This window comes from Aphanomyces astaci, assembly GCF_000520075.1.
Source record: "Aphanomyces astaci strain APO3 unplaced genomic scaffold supercont1.2, whole genome shotgun sequence".
Lineage (NCBI taxonomy): Eukaryota > Oomycota > Saprolegniomycetes > Saprolegniales > Verrucalvaceae > Aphanomyces > Aphanomyces astaci.
In genome coordinates, this window is record NW_009798265.1 from 78,896 (window position 1) to 96,878 (window position 17,983).

The 17,983-nt window shown below is 53.4% G+C and overlaps 8 protein-coding genes across 18 annotated transcripts; 3 read left to right on the forward strand and 5 right to left on the reverse strand.

The window, feature by feature from the left end:
• Positions 1–58: 58 nt before the first annotated feature.
• On the forward strand, positions 59–487 carry H257_00955 (hypothetical protein; the record flags this gene model as incomplete). Its single annotated transcript, XM_009823906.1, has 1 exon — positions 59–487. One exon carries the CDS (start codon positions 59–61, stop codon positions 485–487), a length of 429 nt encoding a protein of 142 aa, XP_009822208.1.
• Positions 488–847: 360 nt separating this feature from the next.
• Positions 848–1,511, reverse strand: H257_00956 (hypothetical protein; the record flags this gene model as incomplete). Its single annotated transcript, XM_009823907.1, has 2 exons — positions 848–860; positions 916–1,511. The coding sequence occupies 2 exons, from the start codon at positions 1,509–1,511 to the stop codon at positions 848–850; spliced, it is 609 nt and encodes a 202-aa protein (XP_009822209.1).
• A 392-nt stretch (positions 1,512–1,903) lies between these two features.
• H257_00957 (hypothetical protein) lies at positions 1,904–6,271 on the reverse strand. Of its 3 annotated transcripts, none has more exons than XM_009823910.1 (11): positions 5,701–6,271; positions 5,473–5,649; positions 5,311–5,376; positions 5,138–5,262; positions 4,866–5,085; positions 4,459–4,688; positions 3,725–4,397; positions 3,287–3,403; positions 3,132–3,197; positions 2,836–3,059; positions 1,904–2,780 (listed from the first exon to the last, which is right to left on the reverse strand). In XM_009823910.1, exons 1-11 carry the CDS (start codon positions 6,205–6,207, stop codon positions 1,997–1,999), a joined length of 3,189 nt encoding a protein of 1,062 aa, XP_009822212.1. In that variant the 5' UTR covers positions 6,208–6,271; the 3' UTR covers positions 1,904–1,996. The 3 variants fall into 3 exon arrangements, with proteins under 3 accessions (XP_009822212.1, XP_009822211.1, XP_009822210.1); XM_009823909.1 differs by having other exon boundaries at positions 4,743–5,085; XM_009823908.1 differs by having other exon boundaries at positions 4,743–5,085; positions 5,446–5,649.
• Positions 6,272–6,713: 442 nt separating this feature from the next.
• H257_00958 lies at positions 6,714–8,335 on the reverse strand. Of its 2 annotated transcripts, XM_009823911.1 has the most exons (3): positions 8,196–8,335; positions 7,167–8,132; positions 6,714–7,108 (listed from the first exon to the last, which is right to left on the reverse strand). In XM_009823911.1, the coding sequence occupies exons 1-3, from the start codon at positions 8,309–8,311 to the stop codon at positions 6,751–6,753; spliced, it is 1,440 nt and encodes a 479-aa protein (XP_009822213.1). In that variant the 5' UTR covers positions 8,312–8,335; the 3' UTR covers positions 6,714–6,750. The 2 variants fall into 2 exon arrangements, with proteins under 2 accessions (XP_009822213.1, XP_009822214.1); XM_009823912.1 differs by having other exon boundaries at positions 6,714–8,132.
• Positions 8,336–8,776: 441 nt separating this feature from the next.
• Positions 8,777–11,557, reverse strand: H257_00959. Of its 2 annotated transcripts, XM_009823914.1 has the most exons (4): positions 10,748–11,557; positions 10,586–10,696; positions 10,429–10,515; positions 8,777–10,381 (listed from the first exon to the last, which is right to left on the reverse strand). In XM_009823914.1, the coding sequence occupies exons 1-4, from the start codon at positions 11,507–11,509 to the stop codon at positions 8,852–8,854; spliced, it is 2,490 nt and encodes an 829-aa protein (XP_009822216.1). In that variant the 5' UTR covers positions 11,510–11,557; the 3' UTR covers positions 8,777–8,851. The 2 variants fall into 2 exon arrangements, with proteins under 2 accessions (XP_009822216.1, XP_009822215.1); XM_009823913.1 differs by having other exon boundaries at positions 10,586–11,557.
• A 196-nt stretch (positions 11,558–11,753) lies between these two features.
• On the forward strand, positions 11,754–14,080 carry H257_00960 (hypothetical protein). 6 transcript variants are annotated; one of them, XM_009823916.1, is made up of 6 exons: positions 11,754–11,850; positions 11,925–12,180; positions 12,248–12,463; positions 12,522–12,720; positions 12,780–13,561; positions 13,604–14,080. In XM_009823916.1, exons 2-6 carry the CDS (start codon positions 12,103–12,105, stop codon positions 13,991–13,993), a joined length of 1,665 nt encoding a protein of 554 aa, XP_009822218.1. In that variant the 5' UTR covers positions 11,754–11,850; positions 11,925–12,102; the 3' UTR covers positions 13,994–14,080. The 6 variants fall into 6 exon arrangements, with proteins under 6 accessions (XP_009822218.1, XP_009822217.1, XP_009822220.1 ...); XM_009823915.1 differs by having other exon boundaries at positions 11,754–12,180; XM_009823918.1 differs by having other exon boundaries at positions 12,248–12,720.
• Positions 14,081–14,285: 205 nt separating this feature from the next.
• On the reverse strand, positions 14,286–16,679 carry H257_00961 (hypothetical protein). The gene has a single exon (XM_009823921.1). The coding sequence runs from the start codon at positions 16,268–16,270 to the stop codon at positions 15,521–15,523; it is 750 nt and encodes a 249-aa protein (XP_009822223.1). The 5' UTR covers positions 16,271–16,679; the 3' UTR covers positions 14,286–15,520.
• Positions 16,671–17,908, forward strand: H257_00962. 2 transcript variants are annotated; one of them, XM_009823922.1, is made up of 3 exons: positions 16,671–17,448; positions 17,506–17,613; positions 17,676–17,908. In XM_009823922.1, the coding sequence occupies exons 1-3, from the start codon at positions 16,752–16,754 to the stop codon at positions 17,810–17,812; spliced, it is 942 nt and encodes a 313-aa protein (XP_009822224.1). In that variant the 5' UTR covers positions 16,671–16,751; the 3' UTR covers positions 17,813–17,908. The 2 variants fall into 2 exon arrangements, with proteins under 2 accessions (XP_009822224.1, XP_009822225.1); XM_009823923.1 differs by having other exon boundaries at positions 17,506–17,908.
• Positions 17,909–17,983: the final 75 nt, after the last annotated feature.

Genomic DNA, 17,983 nt, shown 5'->3' on the forward strand with positions numbered 1-17,983 from the left:
TTCCTCCTCGGCCTCCCTGCGGTGGTTATTACTGCTAGCCGTAACCGCGTGTTGAGAGATGAAGCTTTATGCATCGTCCTCTCCCGTATGGCTTTTCCAACCCGGTTTTTCGACATGGCGCAGACCTTTGGGCGATCACGATCTGTGCTGTGTGATGTTTTCCTCCACGTTTTTGAACGAGTTGTACGACCGGTGGAATCCATTGCTGTACTTCAACACCAACCTTGTGGCAAAAAACATTCACCGATACTGCGCCGCCATCAACTCGCGTGGCGCCCCAACTAGTCGTGTGTTTGGGTGTATCGACGGCACGAAGCTGCAAGTGTGTCGGATCGGACCAACGGGAAACGGGGACAATTTGCAGAAGGAGATCTACAGTGGCCACAAGCGGATGCATTGTCTGAACTACCAAGCCGTCACTGCCCCCGATGGCCTTTGCATTCATTTTTTCGGGCCGGTGGAAGGACGGCGCCACCACACGACGTAGCTCCGTGAGAGCGGGCTGCTCGAGTTCCTTTCCCGGAACTCACACATCTTTTCGGAGAAATGCATCTACGGCGACCCTGCATACGGCGTGTCCCAGTTTTTGGTGTCTGGAATTAAAGGCAATGAGCTTAACAATTCCGAAAAGGAATTTAACAAGTCGATGATTCGAGTTCGCCAGTCTGTGAAGTGGAATTTCAAAGTTGTGAAAACACTTTGGTCTTTCATTACATTCAAAGGGTTGTCCAAAATTCTATTGTCTCCAGTGGCAAGAGTAGTTAGTGTTGTCATGCTTTTGACAAACTGTCATTGCTGTTACTTTGGTGGAAACCAAATTAGCCAGTATTTTGACGTTGAACCACCACTAAGGTGTCATGCTGCATGTGCATTTGATCCCTATACATCTCTCTCTCACATTGAACTTCCTCGTACTCAATGGCACGCACAGCTTCCCGCTCCTTCCGATCCGTTTCGTACTGATGCTGTCGGAACGTGAGGTCAGCAGCGCTGTCATCTTGCATCATTTTCATCATCTTCATGACGACACTGCAACCACCACCGCCACCAGCGCTGGAACCATCAGGATCTGTCGGTCCCGCCTTCTGTTTGCCCAACGACTGGAGTGCCTCCTCGCGTATGGTAGCGCCCATATTCTCGATGCGATCGGCTTCTTCTTGGGCTGCAACAAGGCGCGCTTTGTCTTGTGCCTTGGAGTCTTCATACACCGCCAACAACTCGTCCAACAGCTGGGTCTTCTCGTCGTGGTCTTCATCGATCCCTGATGCACGTGCCGACACGTCGTTGTTCGCACAGTGGCCTTCCATCAGCAGAGTGAATCTGTTCAGGGCTCGTTTGCCGTCGAAGCCAGGCCAAGCAAAGTCGTGGTTCGTCGACACAGCGTCGGCCACAGCGTTCCACGCCAGCATGACGGAACCTCTTTTTGCATTGAATGGGAGTCTGGCGTTGACCTCCCGCAAGATCAATATGTCCTCGGTATCCGAGAAGCGGGTCTTGACGGGCGTGGGCATGGTGGTCGTCTCACGATTTGGAATGGCTGGTTGGTTTTAGGTGTAGTTACAGGTGACCCTACAATTGGCCCATTCCAGGGTTGAATAATAAGTTCTTGTAGGTGTTTCAATTAGGTCTGGCAGTTCGAACTCTGCTTTTGTCAAACGTATGTTTCAATAGTGTAGGCATAGTCCACGGACGACATGCAAAATCTCTATAACGTTAATATGGCTTCGTTTTGCAGCGTGCAGAGCAATTGGGTCGCGCGTCGGTTTGACCCATCGCAAACTCACCCCCTCTGTGGTGTGCATAGGTATACCGATACCTTAGTGGAGGTACTGAGTTCTTTAGTGAATGGTAGTCAGTAGGCGTCTCATGGCGTGTTTAGTGTTGAACATCACTAATTGTCAGTGTTACATTGTGCACTGTGGTTCCAATTGGTTTACAGTCTGCAATGTGTATGGGGGTGCGTCTACAATATACACATTTCGATGTATAAATTGTGTTAAGTGGGGCCATCGACGATTGATATGTCTTCCGGACTGTAATTGGGCTGGGGGGGCACCGTGGATGTTATCGCGGCACTGTACACGCCTTCGCCCCGCTGCCCATCCCGTCGGGGCGGCGATGGTGCTTCTGACTCGCCCTGAACGTCGTCGGCTTCGAGCACGATCTTCTCGACGATGATGGAGAAGCTGAGGATGATCGTCTGGGCCAGTGCGCACGCCTCGGTGATGTTGCACACGAGGGCTTCGACTGTCTGGACCTTCTTTTCCATCGCACGGATGGCCGCGGCGGCATCGACAACGTTGGCAGCGGACCGGGAGCTTGGGCGGGACGACGAGCTGAACCGGCGCGGAGACTGCACAGTCCTCTCAGCGTTTTGAAGCACCGAGTCGAGAAGCGGGGGGAGGGGGGGTCTTGTGTTGCCTAGCCTCGCCGACTGGCACGCCATGGCATTGAGCCGACACGCGTTCAGAATCACTTCATTGAGGAGGCGGTTGATGGCGACAAACTGGTTTAGGAGGGGCATGTCCACGACCCCGAAGACCGACCGCTGCCGCTGCTTGTTGGCAATCACGTCGTCGATGGTCAGGTTGGTGGCGTTGGACCCGACGAGGCGGCGGGACGAGTCCTTGAGAAACTGCTCGTAACACGCGTAGAATTGGCCGCCGATCAACGACAGCGGCATAGCCGTGTAGAATGACCCGAGCACCATCGCCATGATGTCGGCGATTTTGCCCACGGGGGTGCGGGGGCGCATGTCTCCGTACCCGACCGACGTGAACCTACGCGCATGCATTGTCATCCATGGTGACGACAATAATAAAAAGGACGACGTACGTGACGATGGACATCCACGAGGACCGTAACATGTCGGTGACGATTGTGATCTTGTCGACCTGGACCTGAATGCGCTTGCCGTACGGGTACGGGTCCCCCATCTCTCTGGTCATGATGTTCAAGTTCCACCACTTGCAAGGTTGCTTGGCCAGGCATTGCGTGCCCCGCTCGATCTCGTAGAATATTGCCCCCGCCGACACGCACCCCAAAAATAGAAAAAACAGCTACAACCACAAAATCCATCATTGTTCATCGTTTGTCCTTCAGAACCACAACGACAAATATATGTATTATACCGGAATCAGCAGACGTTGATACGTCAATTCCGCTGTACGAGCCAGCACCATTGTCGCCTTGAAGTGCTATACATAATGATGGATCAAATTACTACAGTAGTAGATCCAGTTCCACGGGAAATAAAAACTTTGCAATAATCCTGGTGGATGCGTACCCTGGCTAGCTTAAAGATGCGCAACGTCTTGGTCATGGGCAGCACTGACAGAAACGTGGGGAACGTCGGCACGATTGCAAACATCGGGGTCACGCCACCCACAAGGCCCGTGATGAGCTACGCCAAATGTAAACAAATATAAAACACAGCTCCATTATATATACAAACCAAATTCAATCAATATATATAAATAGATAGATATAATAAATAAAATCGATAAAAAAATATATATAAACAAATAATAAACCAAATTCATATATATACATACATATATAGATAAATACATGAATAAACCAAATTCATATACGTATAGTAAATAAACAAACAAATACTACAAATTCAATAATATATACCTCAAATATTGAATTTGTATTATTTGTTTGTACGTAACAAAATAGGTAAAAATCACCTAGTATATATCAAGCATGTTAGTCGTACCTCGGCATAAAATGGCATGATGGCCAACGTGTCGATCCACGTGCCAAAGCTCCGGACAAACGCGAGGCGGTGCCGCGCCGCGTAAAATCGCAGGAGCCACTCGGCCGTAAACACAAATCCAAAGTACAACTCCAAGTAGATCCACTTGGTGGACATGTCGAACATTGGCACGTGGCCAGACAGACACTGGCGCAGCTTGCAGATCTTGTCCTTGTCCACAAAGCTAGACGCGCACACGATGGCCGTGTCGTTGGACCCGTAGTTCCATCCGACGCCCACACATGGGGACACGTTGGACGCATCGGGGGTCGCGCTGTCGTCGCAGTGGAAGTCCAGGAGCATCGACGTCGACACGTTAGGGTTCACGTGCACGAAGCAGCCGGGATCCGTCGCCTGTGATCGGGACGACTGCGTACAGTACGACTCGAGTGCGCGGTGGCACAACTCCGTGTGCATGCCGTACGCCTGGAGCTCGGGCGTGGTCTCGGCGTAGAAGAGCAGCATGCTCATGATGACCGTGACGAGGAAGAACTTGTTCAAGTAGTTGGCTTGACGAGACGAGTGCGGTCGCTCGAGGAGAAGGAACAGCCGGCGGCGGAACGGGATCGTAGCGTCTAGAGTGTGCTGCGCCGCGTCGTCGGGGTGAGCCGCCCCGCTCATCGCGCGCTTGGCGCTACGCACGAGCGTTGGAAATGCTGCTGCTTGGACGAGTTCATATTATCATGTATTGATACCGTGAAATGATCGACTGTTTAAACGTGGCGTGGCGAGATGGTGACGACTCTGACAGTTTGGGCAGCTTGGCTATAGAGTTGGGTTGGAGCAGTTCGCGAGGCACGAGGGCCTTGATTGTCTTGGACATGTCTTTGTGGGCCTTGATCGCGCGAAGGAGGGTATCGATGAGCTGTGACGTGGCGTCGTCGCGGTTGCGGTCGGCCGGGCCGTGGAGCAACGCGTCGGCATTCTATCAACACTAGTAATCTCGACCTGTGGTTTCAAAAATGACCAGTTGGAATACCATGAACGACACAAACGTGGCGCAGTCACGGGACAGGTACGACGTGACTTCGCACAGGTCAACGAACTGCATGTTGACCACATTCGCCATGGGCGCCAGTCGCATCGACTCGATTTGCAATACCTGCGGCGGCGGTTTGCCCGTGAGGCGGAAGCTCTCGGCCCGACTTATCGACTTGCGGTCGGCTTCGTGTTTAGTCCAGAGCATTTCGTACTTGATCCCGATGATTGCGAGCGGCATGGCCAAGAAGAGCGCGCCAAAAATCATCATGACACATGTGACAAGTACTGCAATGACGTTGTTCAAGTCGACGACTTGGTCTCCATAGCCCACCGTGGCGACGCTGTTCGAGTCGTCGTTAAGGTTTGTTTTGAATATTTATACATGTCTCGTACGTGACCATGGCGAAATACCCGGCGTTGAAAATGTCGGTAAATACACACGTGCTGACGTTGTAGCACGGTTGCGCGTAATACAAAATCGTGGCAAACAGCATGATGAACGTGATGAGGAAAAACAGCTACGACACTCCCATAAGGATATTTTGTGGCGAAAACCGATGTTTTACCGTGATGGTAAGCGGCGCGAGGCTTCCCTTGACTGTCAAGTACAGAATGCGCATGCCCGACTTGTTCTGCAGCCACATGGAGTTAGAGAGTCCGTCTCATTCCATGCTTGTGGAACTTTCAAAGGTTGGACAGACCAAGTGACTGGTCGTGTTGTGGTATACCTTGAGCATGTTCACGACTCGAATGATGCGAAAGAGTCGCAGCAACTTGATGTACTGGTCGCTGGGAAGTGGGGACTCTGAGTTGGTCAACTTGAGGGTTCCTCCTGCCTTGGCGACTAAGATGTAGAGCGGCAGCACGGCCAGAACGTCCATGATGGTCACGACGGACGTCCAAAACTACATGGAGGAATGCATAGAAATGGCCACAAACCACGTCAACGTGGGTACCTTCTTTTGGGATTTGGCAATTGCACACTTGACCATCAAATCGACGGTGAAGATGCCTGTGAAGAACATGTCGGATATCACGTACGACTTGGCGAACGGAAGCATGGGGTACACGGGATCCGAGCTGCCGTGGTTGGGGCCGTCCAGTGTCTCTAGCATGAGGCTGACGAGGTTGCACACGACGACGAACAGAAACACGGTGTGGTACACTCGTCCGATGCGCGAACCCTCGGGGTGGTCGACAATTCTCATCCGAAGCCGACTTCGAAACGTCTTGGACCGGTCGCTATTGGTCCGAGTGGACGACGACATGGACTCCATGCGCATGTTACTCACCTCTGCAGTCCCCAGCACATGGTCTGATGGAGGAGCAAAGGGCGATGTGGCAACCACAGCGAGGTCCTCCGGGATCGATGCACTTGTCTCCTCTGTCATCGCAGTCGCCTTCTCGTCCCTGACAGAGTCTGGCAGTGGCATCACCGACCCCTTCTCTTCCACAGACGGCATCTCTGCGTCGGATGGCGGCACTGCTCCCCACAGCGCCTTTTCCCCTCCGCGTTTTCACCTGAGGGTCTCGAAACGAAATGCCATGCGAAACCGCAACCTAAAAATACTGTGCATCCGGATCCATTATCCGGATTTGCCGCATGCGGCATTTTAATGCCGTGGCGATAGTAATAGTTTTAGAAAACTATTACTATTATTAATATACCAATAACGTTAACGTTACTAGTAGTAGTACTACTATTAATAGTACAATTTCGGCCCATATCAAGTCTCGTATTAGGTAGCTGAGAACCATCTTATTGTAGCAGCCTCGGCGAGGTGTGTACACTACTGGGCGAGCTTATCGCCCGTGGACACTTGAGTTCCCAATATACCTGTGTATCTGCACTAGAATATTACTAGTAACTACTATTAATAGTAGTTTCCACACGTCTGTAACGCCATGTACGCGTAACTATATTACTACAGTACTTCTGTAGTAAAGCTAGTATGTCTCACGGTAAAAGTTGGAACAAAGGTAGAAGTAATACTAGTTATGTACTATTATTCGTGTTTGCGCCGGTCTTGCATCCGCTTGGAGATCGCCGCTAAGCGCTCGACGAGCGGCGGGTGGCTGTAGTGGTAGGCGCTGTACAAAGTATCGGGGTTCATATTGGCCAAGTTTTCCAGCGAGATTTTGGTCAGCGCCGACTGCAGCGGTTCGCCATGGCCCAAATCCACAGCGAACGCATCAGCTTGGAACTCGTTGGCGCGGGTGTTGGCGGTGACGACGTACTGGAGCAGCTTGTCCACGGGTGCCCACACGGTGGACGTGAACAGCGTGAGGCTGATGACAACCGGAAGGTCCACGGATTGCGAATCAAAGCCAAAGCTGGCAAACAAGTCGCGGTCGTGCATGCATCTACCACACACTTATATAATCGACAAACCGCCGTAATGACGCGATTGTACGATCAAACCTGGCAAACACGGCAAACATGGCGCCAATGTACACTTGCTGGACGACGAGATTCTGCACCGTGTGCCACAGCTTCCAGTGGCCGAGTTCGTGGCCCACGACAGCCACGACCTCGGCGTTGCTGGCTTGGGTGAGCAACGTGTCGAACAACACAATGCGCTTGTTGTTGAAGAACCCAAACAAGTACGCGTTGCTGTGACTTGACCGCTTGGACCCGTCGCACACAAAGAGTTTGGTCAGAGGGAAAGCAACGGACGCTGCCAGCGCTTCGATTGCGTCTCTTAGCGAGCCCGACTCTAACGAGTTGAACGAGTTGAACAGCGGCATGATCCACGTCGGCACGATCGTCATCAAGATCAGCGTCACCACAAACGTAAACGTCCACACGTACACGACAAAGAGGTCGCCGCCCCATCGGACGATCCACAGCACCGCCGACAGCACAGGGAACCCGATCGCGACAGTCAGCAGCGTGCTCTTGACCTTGTCCAGAAAAAACAGCCCGAGGGACTGCTTGTTGAACCCGTGACGCTCCTCCACCACAAACGTAGCGTACAGGTCGAACGGAAGACTGAGAAGCATGTCCCGCGCTGCCGTGAGCGTCACAAACACAAGCGACAAGGGGATTTCGTTGGCCATGGGGTCGTAATAGCCCCAAGACGCGAGGACACGGCGGCTAGTTTGCCACATGAACGGCATGTACCCGAGCAAGAGCATGGCGAGTCCGTCGACGAAGTGGAAGGAGTCGTGGACGAACTTGAACGTACTCTTGTCGAGGCTGTACAGGCGACTAGTTTCAAACTTGGCGGTAGTTTGCGCCAACAGCGACGACTTGTTGCTGTCGTGGTCATTGTTGTCGTCTTGGACGTGATCGTTGTTGGGTTTGGCCTGGTTTTGCTCGTCGACATGGCGAATCGCACGGCTCAACTTGTCCGGCAACGTTGTCTCGTGCAGTTTCTTGTGTTGGCTAACAAGCAAACCATGTTACGATGGGATGAAAGGGCAGAGAAGAGAAGTGTGTCGGTCGTACCGGTAGTCCAAGTAAGTCTCGAACACATGAACGATACACACGAATGCGAGGGTTCCTTCCAGATATGGCACCGCCGACATGCGCCACCCTTCGTCTGTGAACCACGGCTTGAGCATGATGGAGGGTGCCAGATTAGCGACGGAAAACTCTATGTTCGCTCAATATATAGAAATAATTCATAATAGTGCATTTCACATTCATCAAATGCCTTCGACTGGCCGCGCACCCCATGCGCTCGTCCAAAGCCCATGTCGTCCGGGAAACTCGACACCTCTGCATCGTCTCTGCGGATGACTCCTCTACGTGCTTCCGCGGAGATACGTACTCTAGCAGTCGAAATGATTTGCGGTGGTTGATACATACTACAGTAAGCTTAGTATTGTCGATTTGATACAAATTTGGGGAGGGGGTGCAATCGAATCGCGCCGACCAAACCGATCCGCAATCGATCTGATTGGTTGAATTTCATTAAGAAGGTGGTTTTGATTGGCTAATAATTTTGAGCTCATCTGAGGTAGCCAATCAAATCGATTTAAATTCCAACGAGAAAACACGAAATTTCACTCGAAAGCACAATATTTGACACACGTTTGTATTAATTATTGTTACATGGCTTGATGTGGATTACTACTAGTACTACTACTAGTGTACTACTACTAGGACAACGATGGGTTGCTACGATCCATGACGAACGCATGGCGTTGCTCCAACACGCGCAACGAATGCTCGCGTTTGTGCAACACCCAGAGCAACTCGAGATTCTCGCGCCGACACGAGTGCAAGTCGCCCTGCACGTGGCTAAGCCGCACGTTAGCCTCATGTTCATGTCGGTTGGCCATGGCCAATGCATGCGACAGGTGCGCGTCCCGCTTCCGCGCCTGCTCGACCTCTGCGATCATGGACTGAATCATGGCATCCGCGGCGGTATCTTGTCCGCCACGCGTTGGCGGGGCTTCTTCCCCTGCATCATCATGCTGTGTTCCCTGGTCCACAGTCTCCTTTGTATTAGTCATGTCCCGCAAGAATCGAGCGGCCGACGCTTCTTGCAGTGTCGCAACTTTCGTTTGCAATTGGGCACACTCGAGTCGCACAGTCTCCAAATGGCTCTGTACGACCTCTTTCATCTGTACGACGTCGCGGTATTTCGTTTCCCAACTAGCTACATCGTTGGTCAGGGCATCAAGGGCCGCTGCATGTTGTGCCATGAGCGTCTCCGTCTGCTCCTTGTCCGCAGCCCGACTCTGCTCCTTGTCCGCCTGTTCCGAACGCAGTGCATCTATCTTTGCTTGCCACCGGATCCCTTCGGCAGCCACGACTTCGTCGCACTGGCGCTTCAAGCGATGCACCACCTGGCTCTGCTCTGCCACCTTTTCCTCCAAGACGTGGACGGCTCGGCGGTGCTGCGCTTGGACTTGTTGCATCCTCGCCGCCGCCTCGAGCTTTGAGGCTTCAATCGCCGACGTGAGCGAGCTGTTCTCAGCCACTTGGTCGGCCAGTTGGCGCCGCGCCTCGTACAGCTGCGCGGCCGTGACCTCCAATTCCGAGGCGGTGGAGACTCGAGCGGCCCGTTCGTTCTCGGCAGCCGCCTCCGCGGTCGCCAGAAGCGCCGCGCCGTCCTGGACTTTTTGCTCCAGCTGGGCAATGTACTGGTCCTTCATGGCCACCACTTGTTTGGTTTCGTCAATCACTTTGGTCAGCCGAGACGAAAATTGCGACATCGTCAGGGTGTTGTGTTCACTTGGATAGAGGGATGGGACCACGTCCTGCCGCTGTTTGAGCGCTGTCACATCCGTTTGCACTTGATTGGCCATCAATTGCACGAGTTTCAACTTGTGCTCGCTGTCCGCCAGTCGTTTGTCGGCCGCCCGCGCGTCCGCGTCGGCTTTTTCTTGCGCGGCGCGCTGAAACTTGATCATGTCGTTCAGTTGGGAGATGCGCACGGCACAGCGCAGTGTCAATGCCTTCTCCGCCGCCAGAGCCTTGAGGGCTGCGTCCAGAGAGCGCTTAGTTGGGAGCTGAGATGTCGTCACGACCTGTTCAGACTCGTCGTCGCTGTCGTCGGATGACGTGGTCATCACAGGGGACAATGGCGATGTGTGGTCAGGCTGAAATGTTGTATTCAGCATCTCTGGGGGCCACATGCACCTTCTATCCATGGCCAATGCGCTTGGATTGGCACAAATCACCTAGAAATCTCATGTTTGGTGGTTCTTCCCACGTGACGTGTGCTTACGTGAGGCAAATACTTGTTTAAGAAGCGTTTGGATGCGGGTGAGCATGGGGATTCGGGTGTGGCAGATCGTGTCAAGTGCATCATGATCTATAGAGTAAAACGTTCAGTGCTCACTTTCCAAGTACGTAGTTTATAGTCAAGGGGGAGGCGGTCGTACTTTGGACAGAGGTGATGTCCGCCCAGTATCTGCCTTGAGCGTCACGACACAGGGCTTTTGCCTCGTCGCTATATCTTTGACTCGGCAAGCGTACAACAACGATTGAATCACCTGCAAATAGGCCAGGATAAAGTTCACAACTAGTACATGTCCGCTACATACTTGCTGCTGGCATGATGCGTGCGTGCGAAGGCCAAGGAGTAGACATGGAACGTACGAAGAGCCCATGTAGGTGCTGTGCCACCAAGTCAACGCTGAGCTGTGGGGGATGACCAATTCCAAGTTGTTGGCAGTCGACGAAGGGGGGTCACATGGCAGCGCAACCATGGAAGAGGCGCCATTGACATCAACCAGAGCCAAGGAACCCACCACGACAGTGTGTTGGTAGGAAGAGTGGACACGACAAAGCACGGCGCTGTGCGCATTGGTAGCGACCATGGCTCGCTGGTGCGCCTCATACAGTTGCAACGCGTCGTTTAATGTCCGAACCGCTTGAAGCGCAGTCGCTGCGTTGGTATCGCTTGTATCTTGCACCCACAAGCAGCCCATCTCAATGTAAGTGAGCCTCGAGGCGTCTTGCTTTGAAGCATCATGGACGAGGTCGAACATGGCTTCAAGGCATCGTTCCACCATCCCCACAGTCGACGTACCGCCACGCATCATGTGCGACTTGCCGGATGCGCTACACCCGGCTGCAATCACAGACACGTCCCGCCCGCCGCACACGATTGGCAGGCACGGCTTCACGACTTGATGGAATAATTCATCGGTTGGATTCGGCGCTTCCACAACAGCATCGAAATTGATGCTGGCGACCCCGGGTGACATGGCACTTGGCTCCAATCGAATGCATGTGTTGGATGCTCTTCGGAGGCCAACCTTCCCATCCACAGCGTCTGCACGGAGGAAGACACCGACCGCCATCGAACGCTGATATTCGAACTCCTGCAGTTTGCCGCCGTGCTATCGGTCTCATCCGGACATCCGGATTATGAAATCACGTACTATTATACAAAATTAATAATAGTACTACTAGTACAGTGGTACTCTCTATATATACTAGTACCCCTGTACCTATCTTTACAAACATGAGTTCGAGTTGATATTTCATGTCCTTATGTATGCAATTGTGGAGGTTATCTATCCGGAAACACTCAACCCGGAAACACTCAACCAAGCGACACTTGAAAATGGAGTTTCCGCGCCAGGCGGCGACTCCAACGCAGCGCCAGACCAAGTCTGTGGTGCGGCGTATTCGAGACGAGGTGAGTCGAAAAGTCAAACAGGAGCATCAGCACAACAAGAGTGCTCGCAGTCACAAGTATAACGATCCCATCAGCGACGACGTCCACGAAGTTGCCACCTCGCAACTGTACCACGCCCAACTCGAGAGCAGTTTGCGTCGGCACTTGAAGCCAAGCTTGCTTCGATTGGACGCATGTGTGCCCGTGGAGAAGGAAATCATCTTCGAAAGTGCCAAGGTCGACGCGTCGTTGAAATTGTCCCAGCAGTTGTACATGCTCGAGTTTGCCTTTCGAAAGTTCGGGTTTCGGTGGCGCAAGATCAAATTGCACTCGGGGCTGCATCTGTGGCAGGTACAAAGCAGCATATTTCCTCGAACTCTTCAATTTGAAAAAAGTCCCATGCCACAAACTCTTCTAGGCCAACATTGTCCTACTCAACGCCCACGACGTGCACATGAAACGAATGACGCATCGAGCTATCCAAATCCAGCGCGCCTACCGCCGCAAGTTGCGTCGGGACATCGAAGCCGCCGCCGAGGTGTCCTTGGCCGAGAACATCCGAGCCATGCTGCACGACCGAGCCTTGGCACACGCACGTAGCCTGCGGGAGCACGCCATGGCCATTTGTATCCAGGTATTTATATATATTGCCAAAATCTTCGCGAAGTCCTTGCGGTTCTCACCATGCGCAGAGTCACTGGCGGGGTCTATCGTGTCGCTTAACATGGATGTGCTTGTTACGACGGCGGTTGAAGCGTGCGCTAGATTCCTTAGCCATCCATCAATTGTTTGGGGGTGCTGAAGAAGTGCAAGTGGCTGGCGGGCATTTGTACGCCACGTCGGACGCGGATATTCAAAGTATTCATCACGGCCACCGGTGGTTGTATCAATGTACAACAAAACATATCCTCATATATATTTTCTCGACAAGGGCAACATGTGAATTGTAGCGACGCCTCCGTTTCATTTTACGCAAGGACTGGCCAGTATCGCAGAGATTGAAGACGTAAGCGGTCGGCGAACCATCGAGGGACAGCAGTGCCGGACCAAGCAACGCCATACGTTTTGGTCCATGATGGAGAAGGAACTGACCGAGGCGAGCGTGGTCGAAGCGCGGGCCGTGTGCATTCGAGAGCGCCGAATGGACCGCATGCGATGCAAGCACGAGATGCAATCGCGTCAGGCGGACGAATTACGAGGCGTGCGCAACCTGCTGCATTGCCAGGAGGCTCGGATAGCCCGCGAACGGGAGGAGGGGGTCGCCATGGCGGCGGCAGATGCGGGCATGCGTCGGCACTGGAAAGCCATGGCACTCTTCGACGCCAAGATCCAGTCGGACCAGATGAAACGCTCCGTGGCGCTGCTCAAGCAAACGATGCGGTTGCAACTCAACGAACATGACAAGATGAATGCCGAGAGTAAACTTATGCACGAAGCGGAGGCGACCGAGCGACTGGCGATGGATATTGCCATGGCCAAGACGATGTCAATCACGAAAGGCCACATCGTTGTCCATGTCGCGTGTCGACTGGACGAGGCGACGTCATCTCGTCCTGTGGCAGGAATACAAGTGCTATTCCGCGTCACATCAATGTTAGCGTCGCACATGAATACAGCATTGGTTCATCGCGTGCGGAATGCGTATGATATGCGACGAGGTTTGTGGGCACGGCTGGCAGAAGAGGTTCCATGGAGGAAGGCTGACACCAACCATGCTGTGGCGTACCGTGAGGTAGCTCCATAACTATTCATACACAATAATAATTGTGGTCAGGTACGTCGCGGACGAGTGCGCGGTGCTGTCGAGTTCGTGGTGGTTCGATTCGGCAAGGACAGCGTCCACGTTCACATGACCAGGCATGTTTGCATCAACTCTGACAGAATTGACTGCCTAACTGTCGCGTGTCCGACAATTGCAATCATGTCGTGCTTGCAAGTCCATCAAATGGTGTGGCTGCGACCCAAGAACACACACCTGTTGGCCAAGTGGATTGCTTCGACGGTCACATGGCTGCCCCCAGGACGCCTCGTTCTGCACCCCCCAGTTGAGTTTGAATCGGCAGAGTACCACCCACAGACGTCCTTGTCCCCTATCGTCGACGCTCTTCTTCAGAAGGGGCTTGGTGAGGTGTCTTCGCACCTCGCAAAGCTCTTCCCATCTTGACGACCCTTTGGTATCAATGGCGCGAAACGAGATACTTCGGATACGTGGCAAATGTACGGAATGTAAAATTACCCATGTTCTTTTTTTATCTCATGGCAGGGAATACATATTTACAGTATACAATTAAATCTTGGTTTATTAAATGCGCTAGGCTGAAGTGTGAATACTAATAATATATATTTCAAGTCGATTAGCTTATTAAATCTATGCAAGATTTAAACTTATTTTTATAATTCGAGCGAATGTACTGTAGGAGGACTGTACGGTCGAGTGAACGGCGTACAATACAATACGCCTCCATTCAAATCGAATTCAAACTCCCTTCCGATGGACTCGTCGAATGATGGCCGATCTGGACCGCGCTCCGACCCGGTATGGGACCACTTCACGCGGGGGGATCGTCATGGTATCAGCCGCGTCCGAGCTGCCAAGTGCAACTACTGCATTCGGCAATGGAAGTATGCTGACTTGTCTCAGATGAAGTCGCACATCGCCACCGACTGCCCAGGCGAGGTCCCCGTGAAGCTTCGTAGTTTGGGCATTGTTGCTGAAGGTCTTGGGCCTCCGATCAAACGTCGAAAGCGAGACAAAGATGGCGAAGATGGATCCTCGAAGACCCACCTGGACGGTAGCGGTGGCGTCATGTCCCCACTAGGTCTTACGTCCGCCATCATGATGCACCATCGCGACGCGTTGAAGCATGGCATGGCCCATCATCATGTTAAAGGCAAAGGAAACGGCGCCATGGGCAGCATGGGACAAAGCGATCCCCTTGAGAAGATCTTGATGGTCAAAGCGTTTGTGTGCAACAACATTCCCATCGACATTGCCGACAACAAGCACTTTCGCGACTGGTTGCGAGGCATCAACTCTTCGTACAAGCCCGTGTCCGGCGACGACCTGCGGACACTCGTCGTGCAGCAGTACGCCGCCGAGATGGCCAAGCTCAAGGACGTCGTGGCCAGCGGCTTCCACCGCATCACGCTGACACCGTCAGGGCGGCGCGACGCGTCCAACCAGCGCATTATCCACATCAACCTGACCAACCAGAACCGCGTGAGCATCATCTGGAGTATCGTGTCCTTCCCGAACGACGACGAGTCGCTGCAGCGCCTAGGCAACCACGTGCTCACGCCCGTGCTCATGGAGGTGTCCCCCGAGCGGTTCATCGGCGTGTGTACGGACGACGACGCGGACTTGCTGCAGGCAGCGGACGAGGTGTCCGCCGCATATCCGTGGATCCTCCCCGTCCGGTGCATGGCCCAGCTGACCAACTACCTCCTTCGCGAGTGGATGAAGATCCCCGATATCAACCATGTGTTTATGGTCGCGGGGTCGATTCTATCGTACTTTCGCCAGTCGCCCGACGTGATGCTTTTGCTGCACGACACAGCGGCCCAGATGAACGTCCACCGGTGCCGACTGGTTCAGTTCTCCGCCACAAACTTGTCGGACTGCATCTTATCCCTGTACTCGATCCACATCAATGAAAGCGTGATCAAGCCCACAATCACCCAAGCATTTCGATCAAATTGCCCGTTCCTGCCGTCGCCCCAACTCGTCAACTACACATGCCGCCCAGAGTTTTGGAATAACTTGCGCAGCTTGCTTGTACTCTTCCGCCCCATCAAGACCCTCTTCGACCTCTTCCATGCCGCGGACGTGTCCATCGCCGACTGCTACGCCGGCTTTGTATCGATCAACGCGCTCCTGCTTAACTTGTGCTCGTCCCCATCGCCAAACAAACTGTCCACCAAGCAGTTTGCGCAGATGACGCCGCCGATCAACGAGATCTGGAGCGTCCTCGATAAGGTCGGCGATGGCCTGTACCTGCTCGCGTACTTTTGTCACCCGCGCTACCACAAGCGAGGCCTCAACCGCCACTACTTCCCTAACATCCTCCGCACGGCGCTCACGATTTGGAAGAATCGCCGCAAGTCGGAAGCGCAGGCGCGCAATCTGCGCCAGGGCCTGCATGATCTGTGGGCCGGCGAAGGCATGTACAACGTGTCGACGTTCCTCACCACGGGCGTGGAGCCCCGCAGCTGGATCTCCGTCCTGCCTAACGTCGATCTCGTCGAGTTGTGTCTGTTGCTGCTGGAAGTGCAGCCGCTGTCGGCCGAACATGCCAAGTACAACAGGTGGCAAGCAACCGGGATGGACGGAAACGCTACCTCCTCCAGTGCCGCGACGTCCTCGGCGGCGGTGTCCTCCGAGTATGCAGACACATGCACCCGCCTCAAGTCGATGTACGAAGCCCGGGACGCGCTGACGCATGATTCGGCGTCGTCCGGGCAACGAGTGAGCGACGTTGTCCAGACATTGGACAACCTCGGCAGTCAATGCGACTCCCTCGCAGACGACGAAGCGTCGTCTACGACGGCTGCGTCCGCATGTCTCGACGAGACAAATCTCCTCGCGCACCTTGGATCGTTGGCAAAGGACTGGAGCATGACGCCCGCCGACGAATATGATCCGTCAGCGATCTTAGAACTCGATGCGTCGTCGTTGTTTGACCTCCACAACACCGACCTCCACAACATCTGGCGGACCACCGTCGCCACAGATACATCGCTCATGCCGTCCATGCCAGTAGGGGGCGGCGGGCAAGAGCAAGGCTTCAACATCGACGAGCTAGTCAGTGAATACACCATGTGAACAAAAACACAAGTTGTGAATATTTGCGCGATATTTGAATTATCCGGATTATACGGATGCAACGACTTCATTTCGACAACTGTGTCAGATTCCAGCCAACATGCGATTGCCGCACGTTCTCGTCGTGGTGGCCGTCCTTGTGTCCATGGCACATGCGCAGACTGGAGAGCTACCGGGTCAATCAAAGGGCGCTACGGAAGTTGTAGTTAAGGCGACGACGACGACTCTGCCTGTATCGACATCGACGTCGACGGTAGCAACGGTAGCAGCGACCACACGAGAAACCTTTGCCCCCGATGAATACCAGCACCAAGACCCCAACGTCCCTCGCTATGGCGAAACCACCAAGGTGCAGGATGACTTCAATCCGTACGCGGGAGAGGAGGATGCTGCCAAAGGCATGGGAGTGTTGGGCAAGGAAGCGCCGCCCCTGTCGGACGCGGACGTGGACGACGAAGACGAGAAGCTCAGTCGCTTCGACTTTGACCCGTCGGAAGGGTTGACGTTCTTCATCGAACCCCGCGAGACGATGTGCTTCTACGAAGACATCAAGTCCTTGGGGGATACCGTCGGGGGAGCATACATCGTGTCTACGGCGAGCTCTGCGATCGACGTGGACATCAAGGACCCGTACACGAACACTGTGTTTCAGCGGTACGGCGACGCGGAAGGGACGTACGAAGTGCACCCCGACGTCACGGGTCTGTTTGAAGTGTGTTTTACTAACAACGACCACCAAGCCAAGCTCGTAACCCACGTCACGAACACGCTGCAGTCGCAGCACCCCGTGGAAAAAGGTAAACCGTCGACTAACTAGTAACCACATACTTATACTAACCACCTCCAACGACTAGAACACGTGAGTATCCTGGCCAAGTACGCGTCGCACTTGGACATTCGACTCGGCGAACTCGAGTCGGAACAGCGCTTGATGCAGCTGCGCGTGGATCGTCACATGAAGAGTACGTTGAGCTAGCGGCGGCGTGTCTGCATATATATACAGACTTGATGGAGTCATTTGTAGCGGAGAAGAGCACGAACGACCGCGTTTCCCTGGCGGGGACGATCGAGAGCATCGTGTATGTCGTGTGTGTGTTGCTGCAGGTCGTGTACATCAAGCAGCTGCTCCGCAGTCCCCGCTCATCCCGCAGCTGGGCGTAATAACTCCCCGCTTACATACTGGTCAATATGATTGCATTGCAACCCCTCTTTCTCTGGGTAGTTATCATGTTTAGCAGGAAATCATTTCCTCATTTCTTATCACACATTAGTCGTATATCATTTTTAGCAGGATATAATATCCTCACATTAGTCATATATCTTTTTTAGCAG

Excerpts from the sequence above, each read along its gene's own strand:
- H257_00957 (XM_009823908.1), bottom strand. The coding sequence starts at position 6,207 with ATGCCGTCTGTGGAAGAGAAGGGGTCGGTGATGCCACTGCCAGACTCT. Across the intron at positions 5,263-5,310 it reads TCGCGCCGCTTACCATCACG|CTGTTTTTCCTCATCACGTT; the intron begins GTAAAACATCGG and ends GGAGTGTCGTAG. Across the intron at positions 3,198-3,286 it reads GCATCTTTAAGCTAGCCAGG|CACTTCAAGGCGACAATGGT; the intron begins GTACGCATCCAC and ends CATTATGTATAG.
- H257_00958 (XM_009823911.1), bottom strand. The coding sequence starts at position 8,311 with ATGCTCAAGCCGTGGTTCACAGACGAAGGGTGGCGCATGTCGGCGGTG. Across the intron at positions 8,133-8,195 it reads GAGACTTACTTGGACTACCG|CCAACACAAGAAACTGCACG; the intron begins GTACGACCGACA and ends TTTGCTTGTTAG. Across the intron at positions 7,109-7,166 it reads ATGTTTGCCGTGTTTGCCAG|ATGCATGCACGACCGCGACT; the intron begins GTTTGATCGTAC and ends AGTGTGTGGTAG.
- H257_00959 (XM_009823913.1), bottom strand. The coding sequence starts at position 11,509 with ATGGCGGTCGGTGTCTTCCTCCGTGCAGACGCTGTGGATGGGAAGGTT. Across the intron at positions 10,516-10,585 it reads GGACATCACCTCTGTCCAAA|ATCATGATGCACTTGACACG; the intron begins GTACGACCGCCT and ends TTTACTCTATAG. Across the intron at positions 10,382-10,428 it reads TAAACAAGTATTTGCCTCAC|GTGATTTGTGCCAATCCAAG; the intron begins GTAAGCACACGT and ends TGAGATTTCTAG.
- H257_00960 (XM_009823915.1), top strand. The coding sequence starts at position 11,776 with ATGGAGTTTCCGCGCCAGGCGGCGACTCCAACGCAGCGCCAGACCAAG. Across the intron at positions 12,464-12,521 it reads CCATGGCCATTTGTATCCAG|AGTCACTGGCGGGGTCTATC; the intron begins GTATTTATATAT and ends CACCATGCGCAG. Across the intron at positions 12,721-12,779 it reads CCACCGGTGGTTGTATCAAT|CGACGCCTCCGTTTCATTTT; the intron begins GTACAACAAAAC and ends TGTGAATTGTAG.
- H257_00961 (XM_009823921.1), bottom strand. The coding sequence starts at position 16,270 with ATGCGTCAGCGCGTCCCGGGCTTCGTACATCGACTTGAGGCGGGTGCA.
- H257_00962 (XM_009823922.1), top strand. The coding sequence starts at position 16,752 with ATGCGATTGCCGCACGTTCTCGTCGTGGTGGCCGTCCTTGTGTCCATG. Across the intron at positions 17,449-17,505 it reads GCAGCACCCCGTGGAAAAAG|AACACGTGAGTATCCTGGCC; the intron begins GTAAACCGTCGA and ends TCCAACGACTAG. Across the intron at positions 17,614-17,675 it reads CGTGGATCGTCACATGAAGA|CGGAGAAGAGCACGAACGAC; the intron begins GTACGTTGAGCT and ends AGTCATTTGTAG.